General features: G+C 42.3%; 1 protein-coding gene across 3 annotated transcripts in view; it reads right to left on the reverse strand.

Moving 5' to 3' along the window:
• LOC128125217 (synaptotagmin-9) overlaps positions 1-24,681 on the reverse strand; it is a 223,787-nt gene that overhangs the window by 153,373 nt on the left and 45,733 nt on the right. For 2 of the 3 annotated variants that reach the window (XM_052762377.1, XM_052762379.1), the window contains exons 2-3: positions 16,731-17,082; positions 3,803-4,349 (exon numbers count right to left, since the gene is read on the reverse strand). In XM_052762377.1, coding sequence (XP_052618337.1) covers positions 3,803-4,349; positions 16,731-17,082 — 899 coding nt within the window. The remainder of the gene's footprint in view (positions 1-3,802; positions 4,350-16,730; positions 17,083-24,681) is intronic. The other variant, XM_052762378.1, reaches the window with a different exon arrangement.

Below are 24,681 nucleotides of genomic sequence, written 5' to 3' on the forward strand. Positions count from 1 at the left end.
TAGTGAAAATCTATCTCAAACACAAGTAAACAAATCCTACAAACTCAAAAACTTGCAATAAAAAATTATGGAGAAATATATTCACAACATACCAAGATTCTTTTTTTTTTTCGGTTTTTCGAGACAGGTTTCTCTGTAGCTTTGCACCTGGAACTCACTTTGGAGACCAGGCTGGCCTCCAACTCACAGAGATCTGCCTACCTCTGCCTCCCGAGTGCTGGGATTAAAGGCGTGAGCCACCACTGCCTGGCCATACCAAGATTCTTAATGAAGACACAGCCATGCTACTTTACAATGGAAAACAATGATACATTTTACAATAACAGGCATAAGAATTTCTATTAAAAGTCATTATGGAGTCCAGACAGTTCAGCGGGGTAAGGGGAGGGGCTGAACAAGTCTGAAGACCTGAGTTCCACCCCCAAAACCCATGTAAAAAGCAGGAGGGTAGCATGTATGTAATCTCAACACTCCTACAGGGAGATGGGAGACAGGTTCAAAGGCAGGCTAGCCTAGAGTATGAAGCACAGGAGCAAAACCAAGAGACCTTGCCCTAAGTAATAACGTACAAAGCTAGAATGGGCCCCTCCCCCGGAGTTGTCATTTTACCTCCATGCTTGGCACACCTCCACACACTAATAAAAATTATTACAAAAGTAAGTCTCCACAGAAATAATGCACACACCACCATAAACTGACAGATGACTATAGTGCATATAACTAACATAGACTTACATACAGACTATAAAAAGAACTTAGCTCATCATGGAGGAGAAAACAGCAGAAGAGTGTGCTGAACAGCCTTTCACAAGAAAGGAAGCCAGAATGACAAATAAACACATAAAAATGATGGTCAGCCTTGGCAGCCAAAAAAAGCAGTCATGGCGCCTCACATGGACACACATACACCCTAACCAGCATGAGGAGAGCAAGAGTTGATGAGAAAGTGGAGCACTGGAATGGTGACATCTCACCAGCAGGGGACCTACTTGAGGAGCTACTGTGGAAAGGGTCTTGTAACTACTTGGAAATGTTGAACACCCGTATCTTAACTTCAACAGGGAATACACTCTAAAAAACTGTGGCACTGCAAACTAACAGATGAACATAAAACAGAATTATGCTATTCTGAATCACAATTAATAACTTGAATGTCAGCATTATAAGAATACTAAGGGGCTGGAACGAAGTCTCCATAGTTAAGAACACTTACGGCTCTTGCAGTGGCCCAGGTTCAATTCCCAGGACCCATATGGGAACTCTCAACTGCCTGTACCTCCAGCAATGATGCCCTTTTCTGACCTTCATAGGTACCAGGCACAGACATTTACCCATAAAATAAAAATCAGTGGATGAAATCCTTCCAGAATGAATGCTTATTTGTCATATGTTAGAACAATGGAATATTGTATACAATGAAAATACACAAATCATATCCACTGCATTGACCTCTATTGTTAAATATCATAATTCATTTTGAGTATAAAAGAAGAGCTATGAAAAGTAGGAACAAAACTTCAACACACACACACACACACACACACACACACACACACACACACGTCACAATATAAGTAAAATTCAGGGTAGTGGAAGGGACTATGGGAACAGAAGACCAAGAGTAAAAGTATGAGTGTGTTCTCTTCTTCATCTGGTGGTTTCATGCCTGCTCATTTACCTAGTCTCTCATTGTTCTGCTGGTGTACATTATTCACAGGGTATTTCATGCTTCTGCATCATAGAAGCAAAGCCTTTGTGAATCTCAGATCTCTGTTCTCAGTTTCTGGACAGTCACATTAAACATTATGAGGCAGATTATGAAATAGTCTGTAATTCCACTCATAGCACCTCCCTTCTCCTACAGCCATCCAAAAGCCTGGGTAAATGCTTCATGATGAATCACACATTCTTCTTAATTCTGCAATCCAGAATTTTCCAACAATGATCCAGAAACTCTTAGTTCTGGAAGAGGGCTGCAATGTTATTGATCTCATGGCTAGGAGGTCTCTGTAGCCTGACACCATATTCCTGTCCTTTTTTTTTTTTTTTTTTGGTTTTTTGAGACAGGGTTTCTCTGTGTAGCTTTGCGCCTTTCCTGGAACTCGCTTTGGAGACCAGGCTGGCCTCGAACTCACGGAGATCTGCCTGCCTCTGCCTCCCGAGTGCTGGGATTAAAGGCGTGCGCCACCACCGCCCGGCATAATCCTGTCCTTTTTGAAGAGACCTTTCCCCCAAGGACCTGCCTCACTTGGATTGTGGTCAGCCTCTGTGTACACACTGTTGCTCTCTCCACAAAACCCCTAGGTGGCAACTTCCAAGATCCCCACTGAGCTATCTAGAACTTCTCTAGCTAGTTTTTGGCTCCATTTGCCAGATCATTACAAAAGAGTCTGTCTGGATGGTGTGAACAATGCCTCCCTACCCAAGCCTGAGATCAGACCTCATCAGAGCTCATCATCATGGCTGGATTCTATACACATATATATTTGCTAAATGCCTCAGGGGGTGCTATTTTGGGGACACTCAATCTTACTATGAACATCTTTTCTATTTCATTCGTTTAATCCTCCTCAGTTGCCTCCTGATTTTGGCAGCTGGGATTTGAAGATAATCCTTGCTCTCCTCAGCATCCATTTTTGAGTTTACAAATGTTATTCAAGATGAAGAGGTCTGTTCCTTCCACAATATTCCAAATCTCTCTAGCTTTATCAACAGCTGTTCTCTACACCTTCTCTTCCTTCCAAACAAGAAGATGGAGCCCACCATGACCTTGGCCACACTTTCTTTACCTAGATAGCATGACAGTGCTGGCACAGGTACTTCAGGGCATGTGGAGAGAACTACTAAGGTGTGAGGAAGTTCCCAGATCATATGTCAAAGGGCTGAAGCGTACTTTGGGGATATTTGGTCCTGGGGTACAGATTTGGGGGTCTTCTTCTTTAGCAGAGTGAGTCTTTGACTCACTCAAGGCTCAATTCCAAATTAGATCTGTACCTGAGCCAGAAAGTGACTTGGTCTCTCTGGATGCCAAGGTGAAGAGGGCAACACTGGCCTCAAGAAAAGGCACTAAGAGTAGCCGCGGGGAATCTCATCAGGCATCTTGAAAGCATCAGTTTCCCAAGAAAGTCCAGTTTTGCTCAGCCTGGAGCTTTAGGGCAGTTCAGCAGGGACTGACAAGGATATAAATGGAGGAAAAACATCCCATGGGATCCCATGTTTGAAATGTAAACATGGCTACATAGACTCTTGGCCTGTGCTAAGTCTGATATGAGACTTGACCTTCTGTGGATCAGTTCTACCTTCTTTTTAGACTGACTTCCTTATAATTTTAATTAATGAGTATGAAATTACAATGCTAACTCTTCTTAACCACTTCCTAGTTCAGGGTTAAAATTGAGGATTTGGTCCTGGAAGCACTGTTAAGCCAATAGGAGAATCCAGACATGGACCTGGCGCTGTCAATCACACAATGGACTTTCAGCTGTAGAATACAGTGAACAAGAGTGGGGACCCAGTCAGTACAAACTGAGATAGCTCTTAAAAAAAAATGTTGTGAGGACTGATAGAGAAGAGCTAAGAAAGAGGAAAAGTGATTCCTTAATAGTTTTAGCAAATGATTTTTGTATATATCAAAATCAATACTGTTAAAAACCTATCCCTCCATTGATACCAAAAGCTTTTAAAACAATAGTATCATTGTCACTTTTGTAGTTTGCTCCCAAATAACATAATGTGTAAGCAGTCTTGCTGTGAAAACCAAGAAGCAACCCTTCCACACCAAATGAAGCAATGCCAGACTCACGTTGGTGACATACTCGATATCCTTCCAAAGGATGCACTCCCTGGGGAAATCAGCCAAGTCGAAGAAGTGGTCCACCACCACTTGACCAATCAAATCATGGCGAGAGAACCTGTCAAAGTCATACACAGAGAAGTGAAGCTTCCGAGCTTCAAGGTCATTGTAGGGAACAGGAAATAAAAACACCTCATCAAATACAGGGTTTAGGGTCTTCCTGTGAACTTTAGTCTGGTGTTTTGTTTTCCGGTCAGGAAGCAAGTAGATCTTAACGTAAGGATCTGAGGTCCCAGAGAAGTCCTTGGCAGGCAAGTTGACGGCTTTGTGGATCTTCACGATGAGCTGTTCCAAGTCACAGTCATATTTTAAAATGAAGTTCAGTTTCCCGCAGGCTTTGCTGTTACTCCTTCTCCCATCGTCAGTGTCCAGTGACCTCTGCTTATACAATTCTGGTTTAATTCTACCAATCCCAGTCAACTGCTCCTGCCTCTGAAGCTGCTGAATATTAAAGTCCGGGTTCGACAGGTTGAGTTGTCTTCGGATGGAATTATGCCTTAAATGAAGAGGAAGACACAGCAGAGTTATAACCTCATTAGCTATCTGTCTTTCAGAAACTGGTGCCTGGAATGTCAGTGTGCTGTCATATTTTGAGTAGTGCTTATGTCCATGTCTGTGTCCAACCCCCACTTTTTTTTTTTTTACCTAAAGTCAAAATGCTCATCATGTGAGTAATGTGAGTAAAGATGCTCCCTACAGCTTTAGGCTAAAAATTGAGACTTGGTATCAGGAAATGAACTTCTGCACACGTGACCCAAAAGTTTTAAAGGTTTTCATGTACTTTCTAAATGGTTTAATGTGTATTAGAGCCTATCCGGATCATAGGATGTGAAGATTTGCATGGACAAGATTCTTTAAGAAGAAAATTATTCACTTTTAGATAATATCCCCAAACTGAAATAATTGGCTATCTGTTGTGTTAGAAAGAAGGCATCTTACTCAAGCTGGGTGTAGTGGCTGATGCCTGTAATTCTACCACTTGGGAGGCAGAGATGGAACATTTACCACTGAGTTAAAGTAAGCCTAGACTGGAAGGTGAGGCACAGCCTCAGAAACGAAACCAAACCAAAGATAGCTTTCTCTATATTACATGAAATTTTCTACTACTGGCTTACAGCTTTATAAAGACACAAATTCTTACTCTTTCAGATAAAATTATTTCATTGTGGGAATAGAGATTTTACTATTGTAAAGACTTATAGGACCAGGGTATGCATGCTTGCAAAGGATCATGGTGCCTCTGTCAGGAAAGAGACCATGCTGTCTCCTGTTTCACATGTGTTATCAGCAAGTGAGAGTTTTCTTTCTAAAAATTTATTATGTATGTATATGTGTATGTGCGTGTGTGTGTGCGTGTGCGTGTGCATGTGCGTGTGTGTGTGTGTGTGTGTGTGTGTGTGTGTGTGCACATGTGTCTAAGGGTATCCATGAAAGCCATAAGCTCACACCCTCTGAGCTAGAATTACAGGTGGTTGTGATCTACCAAATATGGGTGCTGGACCCAAATTCCAGTCCTCTGAAAGAACAGCAAGTGCTCTTAACTGCTGACCCATCTCTCTGGGATCAAGAAGTTTTACTTCTGAAAGAAACACTCTTGACAAGAAATTAAAGTTGAGCGACCATAAACTAGAGATAAATTAAGGAAGGTTAGATGCTGATATTAGCACATTAGACTTTCCTAAAGGACTCTAGTCTTCACCTCTAAGCTTGAGTTAGAAGTTTCCCTAATGTCCACTTAAATCCTGTCTCATCTGAATTGGTCCTCATAAGGAGGAAGAAGCAGTCACTGAGATATGGCTGGTTATTTAACTGCTTTTTTATGTGGTGCTAGGGAGTGAACTAAGGGCCTCCTATCTGCTACATAAATGCTCCACTAACTGAATTCTAAGATCCCAGTTTACTTTTTACTTTTTCCTCTGATACAAGCTCTCAACAGTTTCTCTGGCTGTCCTTAAACTCACTCTGTAGTCCACATAGGCCTTGAATGTGTGGTCCTTGTTCTTCAGCCTCTAGTAGGCCCCTCTTGCTAGCATTATAGGTCTGCATCAACAGGCCTAGAATAAGGCTGTACCAAAGGTTGCTTTTTCATGTTTTTAGCTCAGAGTGCAGTCTATATTCTAAATAACCAGTCAATAACCTGAATTAAAGTAGTGTCTCTAGTGGAAAGTGACAGGCACATCTGAGTTGTCTCTAATGGACTGGTGACTGGTTGGAGAGGCAGAGCAGATACTTGCATTTGCTTTCCTTTCCTTCCTTGAGACTACCTTATGAAATAATCATGTGAAATTGGGATTTACACACCCAAAACATTGAAATTATTCTCTTCTTTATAGCTCAGATGTTGTCACGCTGAACATCTCGACTCATCCTAAAATAGCCCCTGGTCACTAATCACCCACATAGCACCCCAAGATTGCTGTCACAGAAGGATCACTTGTACCTGTCACACTCAACACAGTCCACACCAAACAGACACATACCCCAGGTATAAAAATGGCCAAACATGCAAAGACTGCAGTCTGAAGGCATCTGCTGCAGATTATAATTTCTTCCAGAGAAATCCAGAATGTTAAAGGTATTTTTTTGTGCCTAATGATTTAGGGGAGGTCAGAAAGGCAGGAGATGCTTTTAAGTGACCGAACTGGCTGTCCATTAGTGTAGCCAGGCCACTCCCTCATCCAGAAGTGGAGCCGCTGTGGAGCTAGAACAGAGCTTTGATTTTGCTCTGCTGGACTTTGTGTGCAAGAGGGACTGGCACAGAGTAACAAGCATCCTACCCTAGGCAGAAACCAGAAGAGATGAGGGTACCAGCTCCATCTCTCTCTGCTCTTCATCTTTCTTTTCAAGTTAGATCCAGTCGTCTATACTTCAGTGAAGTCATTTTATACCATTCTGGCTAAGGACTAGTTAGTAGGACTAACAGGTAACATTGGTTAGTGGTACTCTTTATGTAATAAATTGCACCCTTGATAGCCAATAGGTGTGGCCTCAGGATGTGGTTCAGTTGGTAGAGCGCCTAACACTCACCAAGTACTGGGTTCAGTCTCAGCACAACCTAAACCTGGGGATGGTGGTGCATGCCTGTCATCCTAACACTCAGGAGGTGGAGGTTAGGAAGCAACCAAATTCAAGGTCATTCTTGACTACATGGCAAGTTGGAGGCCACTGTGCGATACATGAGACCTCTACTCAGAGACAGCCACTGAGTGTTTCTACTCAGGACTTGAGTCTGATTGAACCAGCACTGGGCCCAGTCACTGTGCCACACTCTTCCTGGGTTTCTGCTAAGCAGACTCTGCCTAGCAGGTTTCCTTCATGTTTTTATAGTTCTGGCTGTAGATTCATCACAGAAAAATTTTGTCTGCACTCCTGTCTGTAGAACTAACCTATGGAGTACATTTTAATTTAAATTTAAAATAGATGGAATTACCTATTTAACAGTGGAACATATTCTGCTCAACATATGCATTCCCTTAGACAAAATCTGGAGATATGAGTATTACATGTTCGCTCTTCCTAATCACAATGGAGTACCGGTTGGTAAAGGGAGAGTGTTGGAGAGGACATTATGGAGACATTTGTACTTCAAAGGCAGAAGCCAAATCTCACCCCTGAATGTGCAGGAAGACCCATTCCAAATTCCAAAACAAATTCTGTCAGTAAAGCGCTTGCCTTGAACATACAAAAATCTTACTTCAGGGGGATGAAGCTATGGCTCAGTGGTTAAGAGCATTTACTGTTCTTGCAGAGGACCTGGGTTCAATTCCCAGCACCATGTGGCAGATCAGTAACTCCAGTTGCAGGGGATCCAACACCCTTTGCTGACTTCTTCAAGTACCATCATGCACATGGTATACACATGTACACACATATACAACACTCACATACAGAAAACAAGATAAACAAATCTAAAATAAAATTAAATTTAAGAAATTAAAAAGCACCTGAGTCCAACTTTCAGAATCTTTTTTAAAAATTACATTTCATTCTTTTATAACAAAACACAAAAGCTGGGTGTGGCAGCACATATTTGTTATCCCAACATTGGGAAATTGGAAATAGGTGTTCAATGGCCAGGCAGCCTAGCCTATTTGATGAGTTCTATACCAAGGAGAGATCCTGTCTCACAAGAAAAGATGGTAGATAGTGCCTGAGGAAAAACAGTTGAGGCTGTCCTCTGACCTCTACATAGACATGCATACCTGCATGCACACACCCACACACATACATACCACACACACTGTAAATATTCTTCTAAAAAATTCAGTCACAAATATGTGTATTACTACACAAAAAATATTTTACATGTTAATTCATACTTACTAAAATTTCTCTCCAGAATTACTAGTGGGGAAACAGTTGAATCTCACTGTAGGGTAGTAGATTAAATCTGTGTGTGTCTGTGTCTCTATGTTACATATATGTCTCTGTTTCTCTGTGTGGCACTCATGTGTATCTATGTCTGTGCATCTCTGTATGTGCACACGTATTTGTGTGTATGACTGTGTGTACATGTGTGTCTCTGTGTCTGTGTGACATACCCATAGAACAGAGAGGTCCAAAGGAGCCAGAGAACCAGTTTAACTCACAACTTGCCTGCATTGCTGCTAATACTCTGTGGGCTGAGAAATCAGAGCAGGGAGACTGCCCTGGGGACACAAAGGAGAAGATGAGGTAAAGGAAATGGAAAATCAATATTCCATAGCTCTCGTGGGTGATTCAGATGGAGGCAGGAGGAAAAGGTAAGTCTAAGACAGACAGGAAAGACAGAGGACAGTGTTCTGACCTGCAGCCCCACAGTGGGTGCCATCCTTCCAAATGACCTCCAGTGCAGTATACAAGAGGTTCCTCGGGGAGAGTCTAGAATTCTAGTGTCTCTTCGTGACACTGGGCAGTTAGTGACTGTGGTAAGGAGGACTTTCTCTAAAACAGTCTTCTACCTTCGGAGTACTCAGGATTCAATGCACAATGAATGGCGGCAAAGGTGGAGAGATGGCTCAGAGGTTAAAAGCACTTGCTGCTCTTTAAGAGGATCTAGTACAGGTCCTAGATCCCATGTTGTGACTCACAACCATCTGTAACTCCAGTTCTAGAGGCTCTTCTGGTGATTGTCAGTACCATACACATGTGTAGTGAACATACATACACATAGGCAAATACTCACACACATAAAATAAAAATAATCTTAAAAAATGAAACACACACACACACACACACACACACACACACACACACACACACACACGCACAAACACAAACACAAACAGGGAGGAAAGGGTAAGTTCCAAGGATGATGGGTCCCAGAATTGAGAGACAGCCTCCTTTGTAAATAAGCCACACCCTAGCGCTGGCCCTGAGAAGCTGACTGCCAGGATTGAGGCTTTCAGCTTTCTCCTGCTCTGGTTCTCTCAGGGCCAGAAGATGCTGCTTTCATGGAGGAGGCAAGGAAAAGAACTTAACGACTGTTCTTGGCTATCCAAGACCTTAGCTGAACCTGGAAGAAGTCTGGATTTAAAGATACTTAACACAGTTTGTACAGCAGTTTTCCTGTAACACACAAGCAAACACACTGAGCCTTGGGCTGAGCCCCAGCCACAGGGCGAGAGGGGTAAGAAGCTCCAGGGCAAAGGGACTTTGCTTCCTCCCCTTTCCTTTAGTGGGAACTAACTAGTTCCAGCTCTAAGGTCAGTCCCTGAAGCATCACCACAGTGCCAACCATTTTCATTACAACTGAAGGAGATCTTACTGCAATTTAACAGATGAGAATGTGGAACAGACAGTGGACAGAAAAGAGCAGAGAAACAAACAAACAAACAAAATGGTCTAGTTCCGGTCCTGAGGGTGATAAGTGGCCCGGCAGGTGAAGGCCCAGTTCTCTAGGAGTTCTGAAGTACAACAGGTGGGGCTAAGTCATGACTACAGGTTAGAGAAACTGGGAACAGAGAAAGAATAAAAATCATCCTGAGTGAGGTAACCCAGACTCAGAAAGACAAACATGGTATGTACTCACTCATAGGAGGATACTAGATGTGGAACAAGGATGACTGGACTGCTACTCACATCACCAGGGAGGCTACCTGGAAAACAGGACCCCAAGACAGACACGGGGATCGCCCAATGACGGAGAAATGGAAGAGATCTATATGAACAGCCTGGACATGAGTGGGGGTAATGAAGGGCAAGGGTCGAGGGAAAGAGAGCTTGGGGGAGCGGGAGATCCCAGCTGGATCAACAACAGAGAGGGAGAACAAGGAATAGGAGACCATGGTAAATGAAGACCACATGAGAATAGGAAGAAGCAAAGTGCTAGAGAGGCCCACAGAAATCCACAAAGATACCCACACAACAGACTGCTGGCAATGGTCGAGAGACAGCCCGAACTGACCTACTCTGGTGAAGGGATGGCCAAACACCCTAATTGTCATGCTAGAAACTCCATCCAACTACTGAGGAATCTGGATGCAGAGATCCATGGCTAGGCCCCGGGTGGATCTCTGGGAGTCCAATTAGCGAGAATGAGGAGGGTTTATATGAGTGAGAATTGTTGAGACCAAGGTTGGATAAAGTACAGGGACAAATAGCCAAACGAATGGAAACATATGAACTATGAACCAACTGGATCAGGCCCTCTGAATGGGTGAGACAGTTGATTGGCTTGATCTGTTTGGGAGGCATCCAGGCAGTGGGACCGGGTCCTGTGCTCATTGCATGAGTTGGCTGTTTGAAACCTGGGGCCTATGCAGGGTCGCTTGGCTCAGCCTGGGAGGAGGGGACTGGACCTACCGGAACTGAATCTACCAGGTTGATCTCAGTCTGCCTGCGGGGGAGGCTTTGCCCTGGAGAAGGTGGGAATGGGGGGTGGGCTGGGGGGAAGGTGAGGGGGGCCGGAGGGGAGAGAACAAGGGAATCCGTGGCTGATATGTAGAACTGAATTGTATTGCAAAATAAAAATAAAAATTTAAAAAAAAGACAAAAACAAAAGCAAAGCAATGAACAACTGATATACAAATAAATGGACTGATTTAACATTTACAAAAAAAAAAAAAAAAAAAGGCTCTGGCTCGGGAAGGTTTTATGGAAGAGATGAAAGTTGAGCTGGCTTTGCCCCAACTGTATTCTCTTCCAAAACGATACTGGAGACTTCACTAGGAAAACAACTCCGAAGGATGTTCAGCTCATTAGCCCCAGTAGCTTTCTCCAAAGCTCTTTCCTAAAGTCTAGCATCCAGTGATTAGGACCCATTTCTGGGTTTCCTGAGCTACCATGGACAAGTATACACTCTTCTATGCTCCTTCATCTTTATGATCTCATCTCAAGAGATGAAACCTGATCTACTTTCCCCACAGGCTTCAGGGGTCAAAGGGAGAAAAGAGGGAGGCAAACTGAACCTGAGAACTACCTTTGGGGGCAACAAAGTTCAGAAATAGTGAGACAAGACCCCATTCTCCCCTGAAACTCTATGTGATGGAGAGAAGAGTTGGCCTGTTCTAAACCAGACAAACAAGAGACGTCCTGGACAGAGGGAGACACGTCAAGGGAAGGAGGAAGTGGCAATCTGATGTTTTGGGGGCTTCTCTGAAGATGAGATAATGAAGATGAAGGGATCTGCTTGGAACCAGCAGACCAACTGTTTAAGTGCAACTAGGTACTCAGAAGTGTGGTGTATTCCCTCCCACCCACTCCCAAGTTACACAGGCTTCAAACCTTGGTGCCACTTTCAAATACATTTCTCTTTCTTATGTAGCCGTTATCAACCATGTCTTCCCATTCCCAAGTGCACCCAGATCACACATCCCTTCATCACTGTAGGCCTGAACTGGTCCCTCATGCTTAGCCTTCACTGACCCCACAGGTCTTATGCATTCCTACCAGGTTAATCTCTACGGACTTGAGCATTTCAACCTGTGTGACTGGTGCTCTTCTTTGGGGCCTCTGAGCCGAGAGTTATGTTTTCTTTGTCTGTTAAAAAAAATACTGGTACCCACCAAAGAATTTTCCACATAACAGATGCTTAATATGCATGTTTAGAGTAAATGCATTACTGCCATGGATAAAACATCTTCTTATAATTAAATACTAGTAGGGAAATATGCATTTAAATATAGTTTTGGGGTATTATGGGAATTCAGAGGTCTAGGAAACTTTAATTTTCAAAATCATCCATTTATTAAAATCTGAATAAATAACTGTAAGAGTAATTAAAAACCTTTTGTTCTCAATACCAAAATAGGACTTAATAGAAACATGCCACTTAGAGCTGGGATACAACGCAGTGGTAGCGCATTTGCCTAGCATGTGTGAGACTCTGGGTTCAATTCCAGCCATGAAAATAAGAACGTTCCCATGGAGTTATGGCAACATTAACTTCAGTACTCTTTACTGGGGTTGTAGCCAATAAAAGGATCTAAATGTGAAGACTGATGGTTATCTTCATCTTTAGTCCCTGTCAGTGCATTTCCATGACTCTATGGATTGCTTACTACAGAAATAAGGTCAAAGGTCTACAAGGAAGACTCTTAATAAATGTGAAGCCTGAGGTGAATTACTTTCCACCAGCCTCACTCCATTAAAGACCCTTCCTAGTCTATACTTCTGACCTTTTGCCATCCTTGTCAGAGAAATGTGGACTGCTACTGGCCAATGTATTCTGTCAGCCATTCAAAGAAGAGAGTCTGCTATTCTCAGAGCTGTATCAGGGACTAAACAGAGAAAAAGAAACAAGCAGATACGGTTTTTGAGCTCACAGAGCAGTCTAGAGGAAAGAACAGATGCTAAAGAAACAAATAATGACTTGGAAAGAGAGTCGAATGTCATGAAGGAGTGAAAACAAAAAACAAAAAAAAAAGCAAAACAAGAGTGGGAGGCAGCAGAGGATGGAACATATCCTTCAGGTGGGGTGTCTGAGCCTCCTGAACAGGGGCATTTAAGTTAGGACATCTGTATTGCAAAGGCAGGTACGAATGAAAGGAAAGCATCAGTGGCTGAGGGAACAAAATGTGCCAAGGACTCTAGGCAAGAACAGGCTCAGATATGGCAGGGAGTAGGGGAGGCAAGTGTAGCTAAGAGTAGTGAGCTTTCTATGGGGTCCAAGCAAACAGTAACCTCTAGAGTTGTGCATCATGGTGGTCCTGGCAGGAGGCTGCAGGGCCTTCACAGATCTGACAGGAAGTTGTCATATGACAAGTTCAGTTGTCATAAAAGCTAATTTTTAGGCAAGAAATCTGAGGCTTAAAAATATGCCTGGACTTTCATCATGGAACATGATTCAGGAAACTGAGTAGAAGGCAGTTTGAGTTCCCTCTACTTTGGGGATCCAGGAAGTTTCATATATTCAAGCTTTCTTAAAAATCTCTGATACTGAAAAATTCTGAGAAAAGTAAAATACCCACATTCCCAAAATATTAGGTCAATACTTCAAAGAAGGTCTCACCAGATGAAAAAAACTAACAGGAATTCTGGGTTGTTGCAGTGTTGCAGCAGTAACTGAATTAACCAGACGCAGATTTTTAACATGTTTGGCCTTGGGAAAACAAGAGAAAGCCATGCTTTTGTGCGTGCGCGCGCACGTGTGTGTGTGTGTGTGTGTGTGTGTGTGTGTGTGTGTGTGTGTGTGTGTGCGCGCGCGCACGCGTGCGCGCGCATGAAAATTCTTGAGACAGCATTTCACTGTGTTATGTACCCCTTCCTGTCCTGGATCTCACTGTAGACCAGAGTGGCCTCAAACTCATAGAAATCCACCTGCCTCTGTCTGCCTCCTGAGTGCTGGGATTAAAGGGATGTGCCATGGCCGCCCAGCCGACATTCTTAGAAGACAAAGCATAGCTCATCTTTAGGACATTCCCATGACAATGAGGTGAGCACAACATTCCCAGGGTAAGAGGCCAGGTAAAGTGATTTCCTCAGGAAATGCTATAGCAGAAGCTCTGCCAACCATGATGACGAGGAGTGTACCCTGAACACTGTGTACACTGGGCCTAGGAGCAACCCTAGAAACCATGGGACCAGAGGGAATAGTGGCAGGATAGAAAAAGCAAGACAGTGAAAAAGCAAAGGACATAAGGGGCATAAAGGCAGAAGGGATAAAAACACGAAGGGAAGGTGGTTCTGGACCATCTTAGCAGAGCCTAACCCTATCCCCATAACCATGGTACTTAAACAGAATGTCACAAATGGTTTAGAAGGCTGTGTATGTAGTTCAGTGATAAGGCAATGCCTAGCATTTCCAAGTGCCTACGTTTGGTTCTTAGAGCCATAAGAAAATACCAATCTTCATTTTTCCATCTTGTCGGTAAAAATTTTGTGCGTGTACTGTAGAGTCATTCCTTCAAGCATATACAGACATCATCTTCAGCAGAGTAGATGTGACTACTTGCAAAAGACCCCTGAAATCTAGCTTGTTAACTACTGTGATTCTCTCATAGGAAGACAAAGAGGGTCACCGGACCCTTACCTGAGATTCCTGCCCCTCCCCCTCCAACTTCTGGCCATTTGTACACAATTCTAACCTAATTCCATGTGGCCTCATGGTCCTAGGACGTATTAGAGAATATAGTCTGTGGCAGGTTAACTGAGGCAATGGTGGTGAGAAGCTCCCTCTATGTAGTTATGGGAAGTCATTGTCCATACTAGAGTGAAACTTTCTGCTGGTGTGGCCGCTTTGGGGTCACCCACACTCCTGTAATTAACCCAATAAATTCACTGGTTCCTCAAGTTAGACACTGATGGAATTAAACCTTGGTTTGGTGGTGGTGGTGAATGAGAGAGTTGGTTTACAACTCTCCAAGGAAAGCTCCCACAACTCACTCACTCTCTCTCTCTCTCTCTCTCTCTCTCTCTCTCTCTCTCTCTCTCTCTCTCTCTCTCTCTCTCTCTCATTTGTGTGTGCATGTGTGTACCACATTCTTACAAAACAATTGCTAATGAATTTGAGAATCAGTGTATGATACACTGCTAGACAAAGACGCATTTTCAGGAAGAACACAAGGAACTAGGTCAGTAGTAACTTAGGCATGAATTTTTTAAATGCGGACCAATGCAAATCGTAAATACTAGGTCAAATGCAGCTGAAAAGTATTTAGATTGCTAATGGCAGTTCAGCTGTTACTGAACCCAATTTTCACCGTTTGAAAGATAATTTAACTGCATATTTCCAAACCTACAATAATCTGAATATAAAATGCACTCTACAGGGATTAGTCCTTTCCTCTTCTTTTTTAATTTCTTTTACTGAATTTCCACAAACCTATGGGTGATGCTAACAATTGGTTTTGTCTTTTAAACACATTTCTTTATATAGCCTATCTAAATGTTTTTATGATAAACACTGTGATAATTACAGAGATACCATTGAGAGCAGTTTGTTAGTTATAGGGCAGGATGCACAGGCCACATCTATTAGAAACATTTTTTTCACTCTGTATCTGAGGGAACTCAGACAGGAGCAACTGAATGAGTAGTGACCCACATGGAAAGCTCTAGGTCTTGGGGACACTAAAAGGGCCTCATTATGTAAGTCTGTCCCACTGTGTGAACTCTATGGTGATATCAACTCTAGTTATTTGAAAAGAAATCCTTGCGATAAAGTCTGAAGGTTTCTTGCAAATCAGAAGGCAAACAGAGCAACTTCCTTAAGGAGGGCTATTTTAAGTTTTGGTTTTTGATACAGAACTGGAAATAATGCTAAAATAAGTTTCTGGAAAAATATCAAACTATATAAACTGTCATATTCTATCACACTTAATGTGAATGAGTACACTCTCTAGGATAAACTTCATTATCATTCCCTTTTCTAGAGAACAGAAAGCTTTTAAAAAAACATCCCAAACTATGTTCATATTTCAAAAAAATAATTGCATATGTTATTCCTCTGGCTTTCACTCAAGCAAACATTTTAATTTTTAAAAAAGGCTGATTCCCAAGTCTTCTTTCTTAAAATCTCTTATCACAAATTAGGTTTTATATTCAGTGATTAGAACTGGCTACTTTTGCACAACCTTGGCATTTTGGGAGAGGAGTGCCTCAACTTCAGCATCTCGGGGGAGTTATGCTTCAGTGATAGTTGTGTGAAAACAGTGATGTGGAAGGCAAAACGGCAGTGCTACCAGTGCAAATCTGTGCAAGTGTGTGTTACCACTTTATTCTCAAAACAACTCCTAAGTTGGTACTTCTACTATCCTTCTATTATCCAATGGACACATATGGAGGTTATGTAATTATTTCAATGCCATGTATGACACACATGTAAGTAAAGCAGTTCTTTACATCCCAGAGCCCACAGATTTTTAATCAGTATACCCTTATTGGTCCACTGCTTAAGAACACACAATATGTAGGCAATAGAAACCCTGCTCCTAGAAGTCTGCAATTGTTACAAAGTCTGGGGGTGAACAAAGACTTCTGGTTATAGTGTGGCATCTGAAGTAAGCCTATTTGTGAATGCTAGGATAGGTCAAAAGCACAATAAGTCAATTTTATGGTTTTAGGAGGACATCATAAGAAAAGTACCTAAGAACTCAGATTCTATTGTCGAAATCCTGACCTGGGTACATATTAATATATATACTCCTTAATTCTAAATTTCTCTTACTAAAAAATAAAATAATAGTAGACATTTCAGCACTGTAAACTATACAAAAATAACAAATATATGATGAAGGAACAATGTTAAACATTACTTTCATGGATTCTAGGGAAACTAAGCAGAGCTCTGTAACTAACTCCAGCAAAGAACCACAGAGTTTTACCATTTTCATGTTTCTGGGATTGAGAGGACATCTAGATGATTACTTGATCCTCCGCTAGTCAGTACCATTACAAGCAAGAAAGGGAGACAGGGTGGTCTTTGCCTTGCATTCATAAGGGAAGGGGCATTACTGACCGAGCTGATGGCGTTGGCTCTGTGACTTGTCGCTGCACACGGATGGCATGGGCACAGTTCTCTTGGCCACCTGGCTGGGTGGAAAGGGGAAGGTCGGGGGAAGTGTGGCTGATCTTCATGGAAGAGTCAGGACAGGGTGTGGGTGGGTCTAGGAAGTCCTCACTGTTCTCCTGCTCATTGGTCTCTGTGTCTGTGTAGTTAAGAGGCTCTTGGTTGTTGTCTTTGCTACCAGAGAACAGGCCTCGCTCTCGCCATGGAACCCAGCACAGTTTCCAAGACACGAAGAGAGAGACACCAAAGAGGGCAAGACCACAGGCAGTAACCACAAGGGTTAGCAGGCTCACAGAGATATCTGCAAAGAAGAAAAAGGAAAAGTCAGTGCAATGATGTCTCTCCTGGCCACCCAGTGTGCAGTCCAGGCAGAGGGACCATCTCATCCACTCATTCCAAAGGGCCTGACTCTGAAGGCCAGGCTGGGAGATGCTGAATCCTGACAATGAGGATTCAGACACAAACCAGAGGCTCCAAGAGCAAAGGGAGAAAGAAGATAACATTGCATGCAAGTTGTGTTTAGAAACAACAGAACACTACGCATTTAAGGAGACTCTGAGTGCCCCTGCAAGTTGATTGAGACTATTCTACAGGAAATTCCAATCATTAAAGCTTTCTGAGCACGGAACTTGTAGCTGTCTTTTAAAATTACCCTGTCATCTCAAAGAGCCATACAATTTAGGAATTAAACTACATTTTTCCTTCTATTAACTTTTTAACAGTCTGAGCTCACATGTTTACTGTAGTTTGTAGCATCAAGAATACCTACCACTTAGGTTTTGAGAACCCAGACCATCACAGCTTGAGTTTCCCCAGTAATAAATCCTGGGGCATCTATTCAAGAGCAAGAGGTTTTCTTAGAAGATAAAAACAAAACAAAACAAAACAAAACAACCCACAGACAGGCAAAGTTCGGGAAGTAGTGTGTTGTGCACCATCAAGCCAGTTATCAAAGTGAAGGCTACAGGTTAAACTGTTAGAGGAGTTCCATGCACCTTAGGGCTATCCCACCCAAGAAGAGAAGGTCCAGGGCCCCTCCACCCACCCCTTTCAATCACTGACTTGAGGGCATCTGTAAAGAACATTTCATACCAACACTAGGAGGAAGAATGAGCTTCAGTGGCCAGAAAACATCCCACATGGAAGGCAGTGCCGAAGCCACAGTGGAGGTCTGCAGGCATGTCACAAAGAGGTAAGGACAAGGAGATACAGCCAGGAATGATGGTGACTGTATGTGGACCATAGTCTCATGGCCACACAGTACTCTACAGCTATACTCATACCTTTCAAGGCAGAATCTAGTCTCTCCCAGGTTCCTATCTCAAGACAGGGTTGGAGAGACTGAAGCATGAATCTGATCTCATCTCTGACACCACTACTTTAAAGGATGTTCCTACATGTCCATCCTGTAACTCAGGTCCCCAAACTCTCCCCAGGTTTTGCCTCTACCAGTTATTTTTTAAAATCTGCACTGCTCTTCCTAGAGTATTCTGAATGTCTATTATGTGATAGACAGTAAGCTAAGTTTTGGAGATACAGCGGGATGACAAACCTTATATGTTCATATTCTAGAGAAATTTAAAAAATTAATATGCATAAGTATTCTATGATTTGTGACAGTTATATTCCTGCTAAATCATGTAGGACCTACACCACTTACCACTAACTAAAACTGATCAACTACTAACCGTATTTTTTTACCCTGACTTTGATTGTTCTTATGAAATGATAATCGTTTTGTCATGAAAATTGCTCTTGAGCCGGGCGGTGGTGGCGCACGCCTTTAATCCCAGCACTCGGGAGGCAGAGGCAGGTGGATCTCTGTGAGTTCGAGGCCAGCCTGGACTACCAAGTGAGTTCCAGGAAAGGCGCAAAGCTACACAGAGAAAACCTGTCTTGAAAAACCAAAAAAAAAAAAAAAAATTGCTCTTGAAAGGAAGCAGCTACCAGGTTGCTGATGGACCAAATGGATACCCTCATTCAACGCAGCCAATCTTTGTTGTGGTAAAAACACTATTTTATTACTGCTTGCAACACTTGGATTCCTGTTCCAATGTATCAGTTGAGCTCAAAATCTCACTGAAGCAAGATGAGCAATTTCCTACAAGGAATATCATCACCACTGAGTAACTTGATGGAATTTCTGGAGTTGTTGTAGAAAAGCCAATCAATACCAAACACATAAGAATAACCAGTTAAGGGGACACTAATCAAATCAAAAACGAAAAATCCCAGGCACAGGGCTGGGGAAGTGGCTTAGATGGCAGGATGCTTGCCCAGTATGCAGATGGTCCAGCACTAGATTCCCAGCACTGCATAGATCAAGCACAATGACACATGCCTGTAATGCCAGAACTGGGAAGGAGAGGCAGGAGGATTAGGATTTCAGTGTCATCCCTGGTCTAATAGTGAGGTCAAGGACAGTTTGTTATACCAAAAACCTTATCTCACACACAGGAAAAAAAAAAGATTTCCAGGTAGAGAGGTGGGAGGAGTAGGCTGTACAGTTGATGGAGGCAAAGTAAAGGCATTAGTCATCTTGCATAGATTTGTGATATGGTTAGGGCAGTGAAGAACAAGGTATGACCCTCAGGCTCCTCTACTTGGCTGTGACATCTCACATAGTTAAATGAAGCCTCTATTGGTACAGACCTCTACAACAGCTAGCTGGAGTCACATTAATTGGCATCGTAGACATCAAGCCCCACCCCCTAGCACCCATAGTAGAATCTGAGCACAAACCAGGCTACACGTAGTAGTGGAATCCCTTGATACCTTCTGTACTCAAGATGCAGGCAAAACTCCTTTAACTACTGCAGTTTTGTTTTGAAAAACACTGTAAGGAGAGCAGCTGCAAAGGCTGGAGGAGGGGGACTGTAGGAGACAGTGGGGTTAGGACTGTGAGGTGGTCACTGTGTATTATCTACTGATCACTCTCCCGTGTCATAATACTCTCCCCCATGGATCCAGTTTAAATCGGAATTCTCTGTGTTGGTCTGGGACACTGACTTGTTCTGCCAGTGGAAGATGAGACAATACACATCATCAGCCTCCAAAGGGAGGTGCTTTTGAGCTCCGACTTAGTGCATGAGAGTAAGAACCCTTATGTCAGGGCTGATCGTCAAGCCTTTGCACCCTAAAAAACTGATTTATGGCACAAGCTCCAAGTCTAGAATGAGAAATAGAGTTAACCTGACTCACAGCCTGTGGCACCGTTGCAAGTGAGGCACAGATGCATGAGTAAAACCTAAAGAGTTGGCGTTTTGAGTCTCTATGATTTTAAAAGGATTTGTTGTCATGGCAAAGAAGTTGGCTAATATATATGACCATATAAATTACTGTCCAAAGCTGGGATGCTTTAAAGAAAAACAAAGGGTAATATTATAATAACTAAATGGGGATAAGATTGTTAACCCTGACTTGTCCCGGGTAAACTAACACATATGTTATCTGGACTTAAGAATTTAATGTGGTGCTGGAGAAATGGCTCAACAATGAAGAATGCTTGCTGTGGAATCATGAGGACAAAATTTTGGATCTCAACAAAAACATAAAAATCCTATACATAAACATACAAACATGAAATTTAAACATAAAAACACAAAACATAAAATCCTATACAAACATAAAATTCTATACACACCTCTGATCCAGCTCTGAGGGGGTACAAACAGGAGCATCACTGGGGCTTCCTGGTTTGCTGAGAAAACATGATGCCCAGGTTTGAGGAGACACTACCACAAAGGAACAGACAGCAAGCAATAGGAGAGAAGACATGACACCTTATGGTCTCTATACACATGAGCAGGTGCACATATAAATGCATATACTCATACACACACACACACACACACACATACACACACACACACACACACACACACACACAGGAAGAGAGGGAGGGAGGAAGAGGGAGAGAGAATGTTTAAAAAATGAATTCAACATGACAGGCCAGGTATGGAGATTTATGTATCTACTTTCTGCACTCAGGAGGCAGAAGCAAGAGAAACATCATAGTTACAGACCAGCCTGCTACATGGCAGGTTTCAGGGCAGCCAAGGATACATAATGAGATACTATCTAAAAATAATAAATAAATAAATAAATAAATAAGTCCCACATGAGCCCTCAGCTCATTTGGCTCAGTACACTACCTCTCAGGGTTCCACTGGGCATACTCAACACGTCAGATAACATGAAGCCTGACCCACTCTTATTAGTAGTCATCAGGCCTCTGACCCAGTTCATAACAATTTCAGCTTACTAAATGACTTCTAGGCTATGTTTCCAAAATCCAGCTTGCTCCTAAGTCCAGTCATGGGGCAAGGAGCATGAAAGGAGAGAGCTTCTCTACCTAAACACTGGATGCCAAGCATTTCAAAGAATTCCTGGCATGAGTATGGCATTTGGTAACAATCCAGCCCATCTGAGGAGCTCTGAAGCCACCTGTGCTGAACTTGAATGATGGAAGGGTGGGTAGGCTGTGGTCTGTAAACTCTGAGGTTGCTAGAATCTTATGGATTCACAGTCTTATAGTTTTTGGTTTTTTGTTTTTGTTTTTGTTTTTTTTTTTTTTTTGAGCACACGGTTACAGCAGACAACAAGAGTAAAAATTTCATATTTACACAAAGACACCAGATGAATTAGCAGTGCTTCAGAATGCCAGAAAGCAATTGTAGCCTGTGTGCCCTCACCAGCCTCCAGTGTGATCATCTGAGTGTCTGTTTCCTGTAGCTCACGTGTCCTCTGGACACACTCCCATCTCCTTATAATTTGACTTCACCAAAGGGGGATGGGGATGGGAAGTCAGCCCAGAATCACAGAATACTTTTAAAGAGATAATTTATTTCTTAATGTTTTTTGGTATGTATATGGTCATTGCTTTGTAAGTTTTAAATGACATATACATTCATTACACATGCTCATTGGCATTTATGCCATGTTTAAAGATGGAAAAGAATAATGATAAAATATACTGAGGTACATTTTCTAAAGAATAAGAACAGTGTAATCAGCCTGTAGCAGGAATCTTACAAGGTCTTATTAATAAAAACAAACCCAAGGCCAGTTACTAGGGTAAATGCTGAAAGATCAGAGAAGCAGAACAAGTCACAGCCTCACCTCGCCAATTTCTCAGCTGATCCTATTTCCTCAGACTGGAAGCCTCTCAGTCCTCATCCAGAGAACCTCAGCTGAACTGTTGCTCAAAAGCCTAAAGGCTTAGCCAGTTCTAGTTCCTGGTTTTCATGCCTTATATACCTTTCTGCTTTCTGCCATCACTTCCTGGGATTAAAAGCTCTTGTTACCACACCTAGCTGTTTCCAGTGTGGCTTTGAACTCACAGAGATCCAGACAGATCTCTGCCTGTGGAATGCTAGGATCAAAGGTGTGTGTGCCATCATTTTCTGGCCTCTATATCTAGTGGCTGTTCTTTTCTCTGACCCTAGACAAGTTTACTAGGGTGCACAATATTTTGGGGAACACAATATCACCACATCAGCCCTTTAGACATGGGTCAAAAAAATTAGATGGCGATTTGGGGCTTGGAAGAGGCAAACGCTAGAGTTCCCTGAAGGCTGGCAGTGATACAGGCAGGTGGCTGTGCATGAAAGTGTAGCAAGAGATGCAAAGGTGACACTTACTCAAGGGTGGAGATAGGAAGAAGTTATCTGCTGCAACTAGGTCTTAACCACTGCACTTAATGTAACATAATGGTATGTTCCTGCACACCAGACACAATATTGTGGCACAGCATTCCAGCTAAATAAGTGCAATTCTAAAGGATGGCTGCAAAATTTTTTAAGTGGCAAGTACTGTTGGCCAATGAAAAAAAGAGCTTGTTCATCCAGTGGTTATGTATGGAATGAGGAACACTAGACATAATCTTAGTTACTTTTCTATTGCTGTGACCAAGGAAACTTGTAAAAGAACACATTTAATTTGGCTTGTGGTTTTGAAGGATTAGATACATGATGCAAAGGAGCAGCTGAGAGCTTACATCTTGATCCCAAAGCAGGGGGCTAAGAGAGACACTGGGAATGGCATAAGTCTTTAGAAACCCAAAGCCTGCCCCTTAGTGACACACCTTCTCCAATAAGGCTATGCCTCCTAATCCTTCCCAAATGGTTCCACCAATAGAGAACCAAGTATTCAAACATAAGAGCCTATGGGGGCCATTCTCATTTCCAACCACCACAGGCCAGAAGGAACAAAGAAAAGAACAAACCAGGAAGATGAGCAACTCAAAGGACACCAGCCAAGCTGAGGCCTCAGAACAAATGGCCAATGGTATGAACCAAATTAGAGCAAGAGACAATTCATTTCTGTACTGAGATTTATGAATAACAGTGCAGATTAAAAAGCATAGATGCAGCAGTAACCATCAAAGAAGACCCTGGAGAGCCCATGTGACCATGAATAAAATAAGACACTGCCTCAAATAGCAGAGCAATGTAGCAACACTCCAGCTAAGGAACTTGATTGAAGGTAAACTTAACCCAGCAAGAACAACATCCCCAACTCAGAAATACAAGCAATAATAGATGGTGTTTACCCCTCACAGAGCTAATAGTTAAAATTAGTGAAAGACTAAGACACAGAAAATGGAGGCAAAAATCAAAGGGGGAAAATGTTTTAAGTTCCCTAAAACCGAAGGACAAGTGGGTAGAGATCCACCCAGCATCCAGAACACAACACTATGATCTTTGATGTTTTTATTGTGAAATTTAATGAAGATTAGAGAGAGCCATAGGGTTGAGATAAAAATAATAAGACACAGAAGCTAAGGAGATGACTTAGTGAGTAAACTGCCTGCTCTGAAAACACAAGGACCTGAGTTCAGATCCCCAACATACATGGAAAAGCCAGATGTGGTCATGCATATCAGTAACCCTAGCACTGAGGAGACGGCGTGAAGGCAGATACCTAGAGCTCACTGGCCAGTGACCCTGGTGGAATTGGTGAACTCCGGGTCAGGAGAGACTCTGTATAAAAACATAAGGTGGAGAGTGACAGCAGAAGAAAAACAACATCAATCTATGTTACACACACACACACACACACACACACACACACACACACACACACACACACGTACATTAAAACACTAGGAAACTGGAACAATAATCCAATTTACCAGAAACTATATACAATGCATACAAATATCTGAAAGAAAAATAAAACTATGTTCAACTTAAAATTTTCTACCCAAATATGCTATTGGTTAAATGTGTAGGGTTTCAAGAGACATTTTTAGAACTGTATGGTGTCTGAAGAGCTACTTCCATGTGTTCATGTGGAAGCCCCTTATGGATGACTGTAGGAAATGAAAATGAAACATATATACAGAGAAAATTTTATTCAACTCAGGAGACCTGTAGAAGAAAACCACAGCACAGGAACTGGGTAACAGTCAAGGGAACAGCCAGTTCTACCTACAGCAGAGACCTGATTGAACATATAGTACACTACCTAGTTAGCAAATGTGGGAAACAAGGAACATGTGAAATCTAATGACATTGGATGTTATTAAAAACACTTAAGGATGATCACTGTATTATGTTATGTGTCAGAGGCACATGTGGAACCATTCTAGGTGATACAAAGCCTGGAATTGGCTTCAAATTACAGAGCAACAAACACTGGCTAGGGTTTGATAACTGAGTTTTGACATGTGGACTTCATAGTATTATTCTCTCTACTTTTGAATGTTTGAAAAATTCCTAAAGTAACATAAAAATGTAAAAGTGCTTCGATGGAGGAAAATGTTGATCTGTGACTTTAACCTTAGGGGTTCATATTTAATAGGTCTTGGATGAGGTCCAGAATCTCCATTTATTTTCCAAACAGAGTTTCTTTGTGTAGCCTTGGCTGTCCTGGAACTCACTCTGTAGACCAAGCT

Source organism: Peromyscus californicus, unplaced genomic scaffold (assembly GCF_007827085.1).
Source record: "Peromyscus californicus insignis strain IS unplaced genomic scaffold, ASM782708v3 Scaffold_4__1_contigs__length_199733344, whole genome shotgun sequence".
Classification (NCBI taxonomy): Eukaryota; Metazoa; Chordata; class Mammalia; order Rodentia; family Cricetidae; genus Peromyscus; species Peromyscus californicus.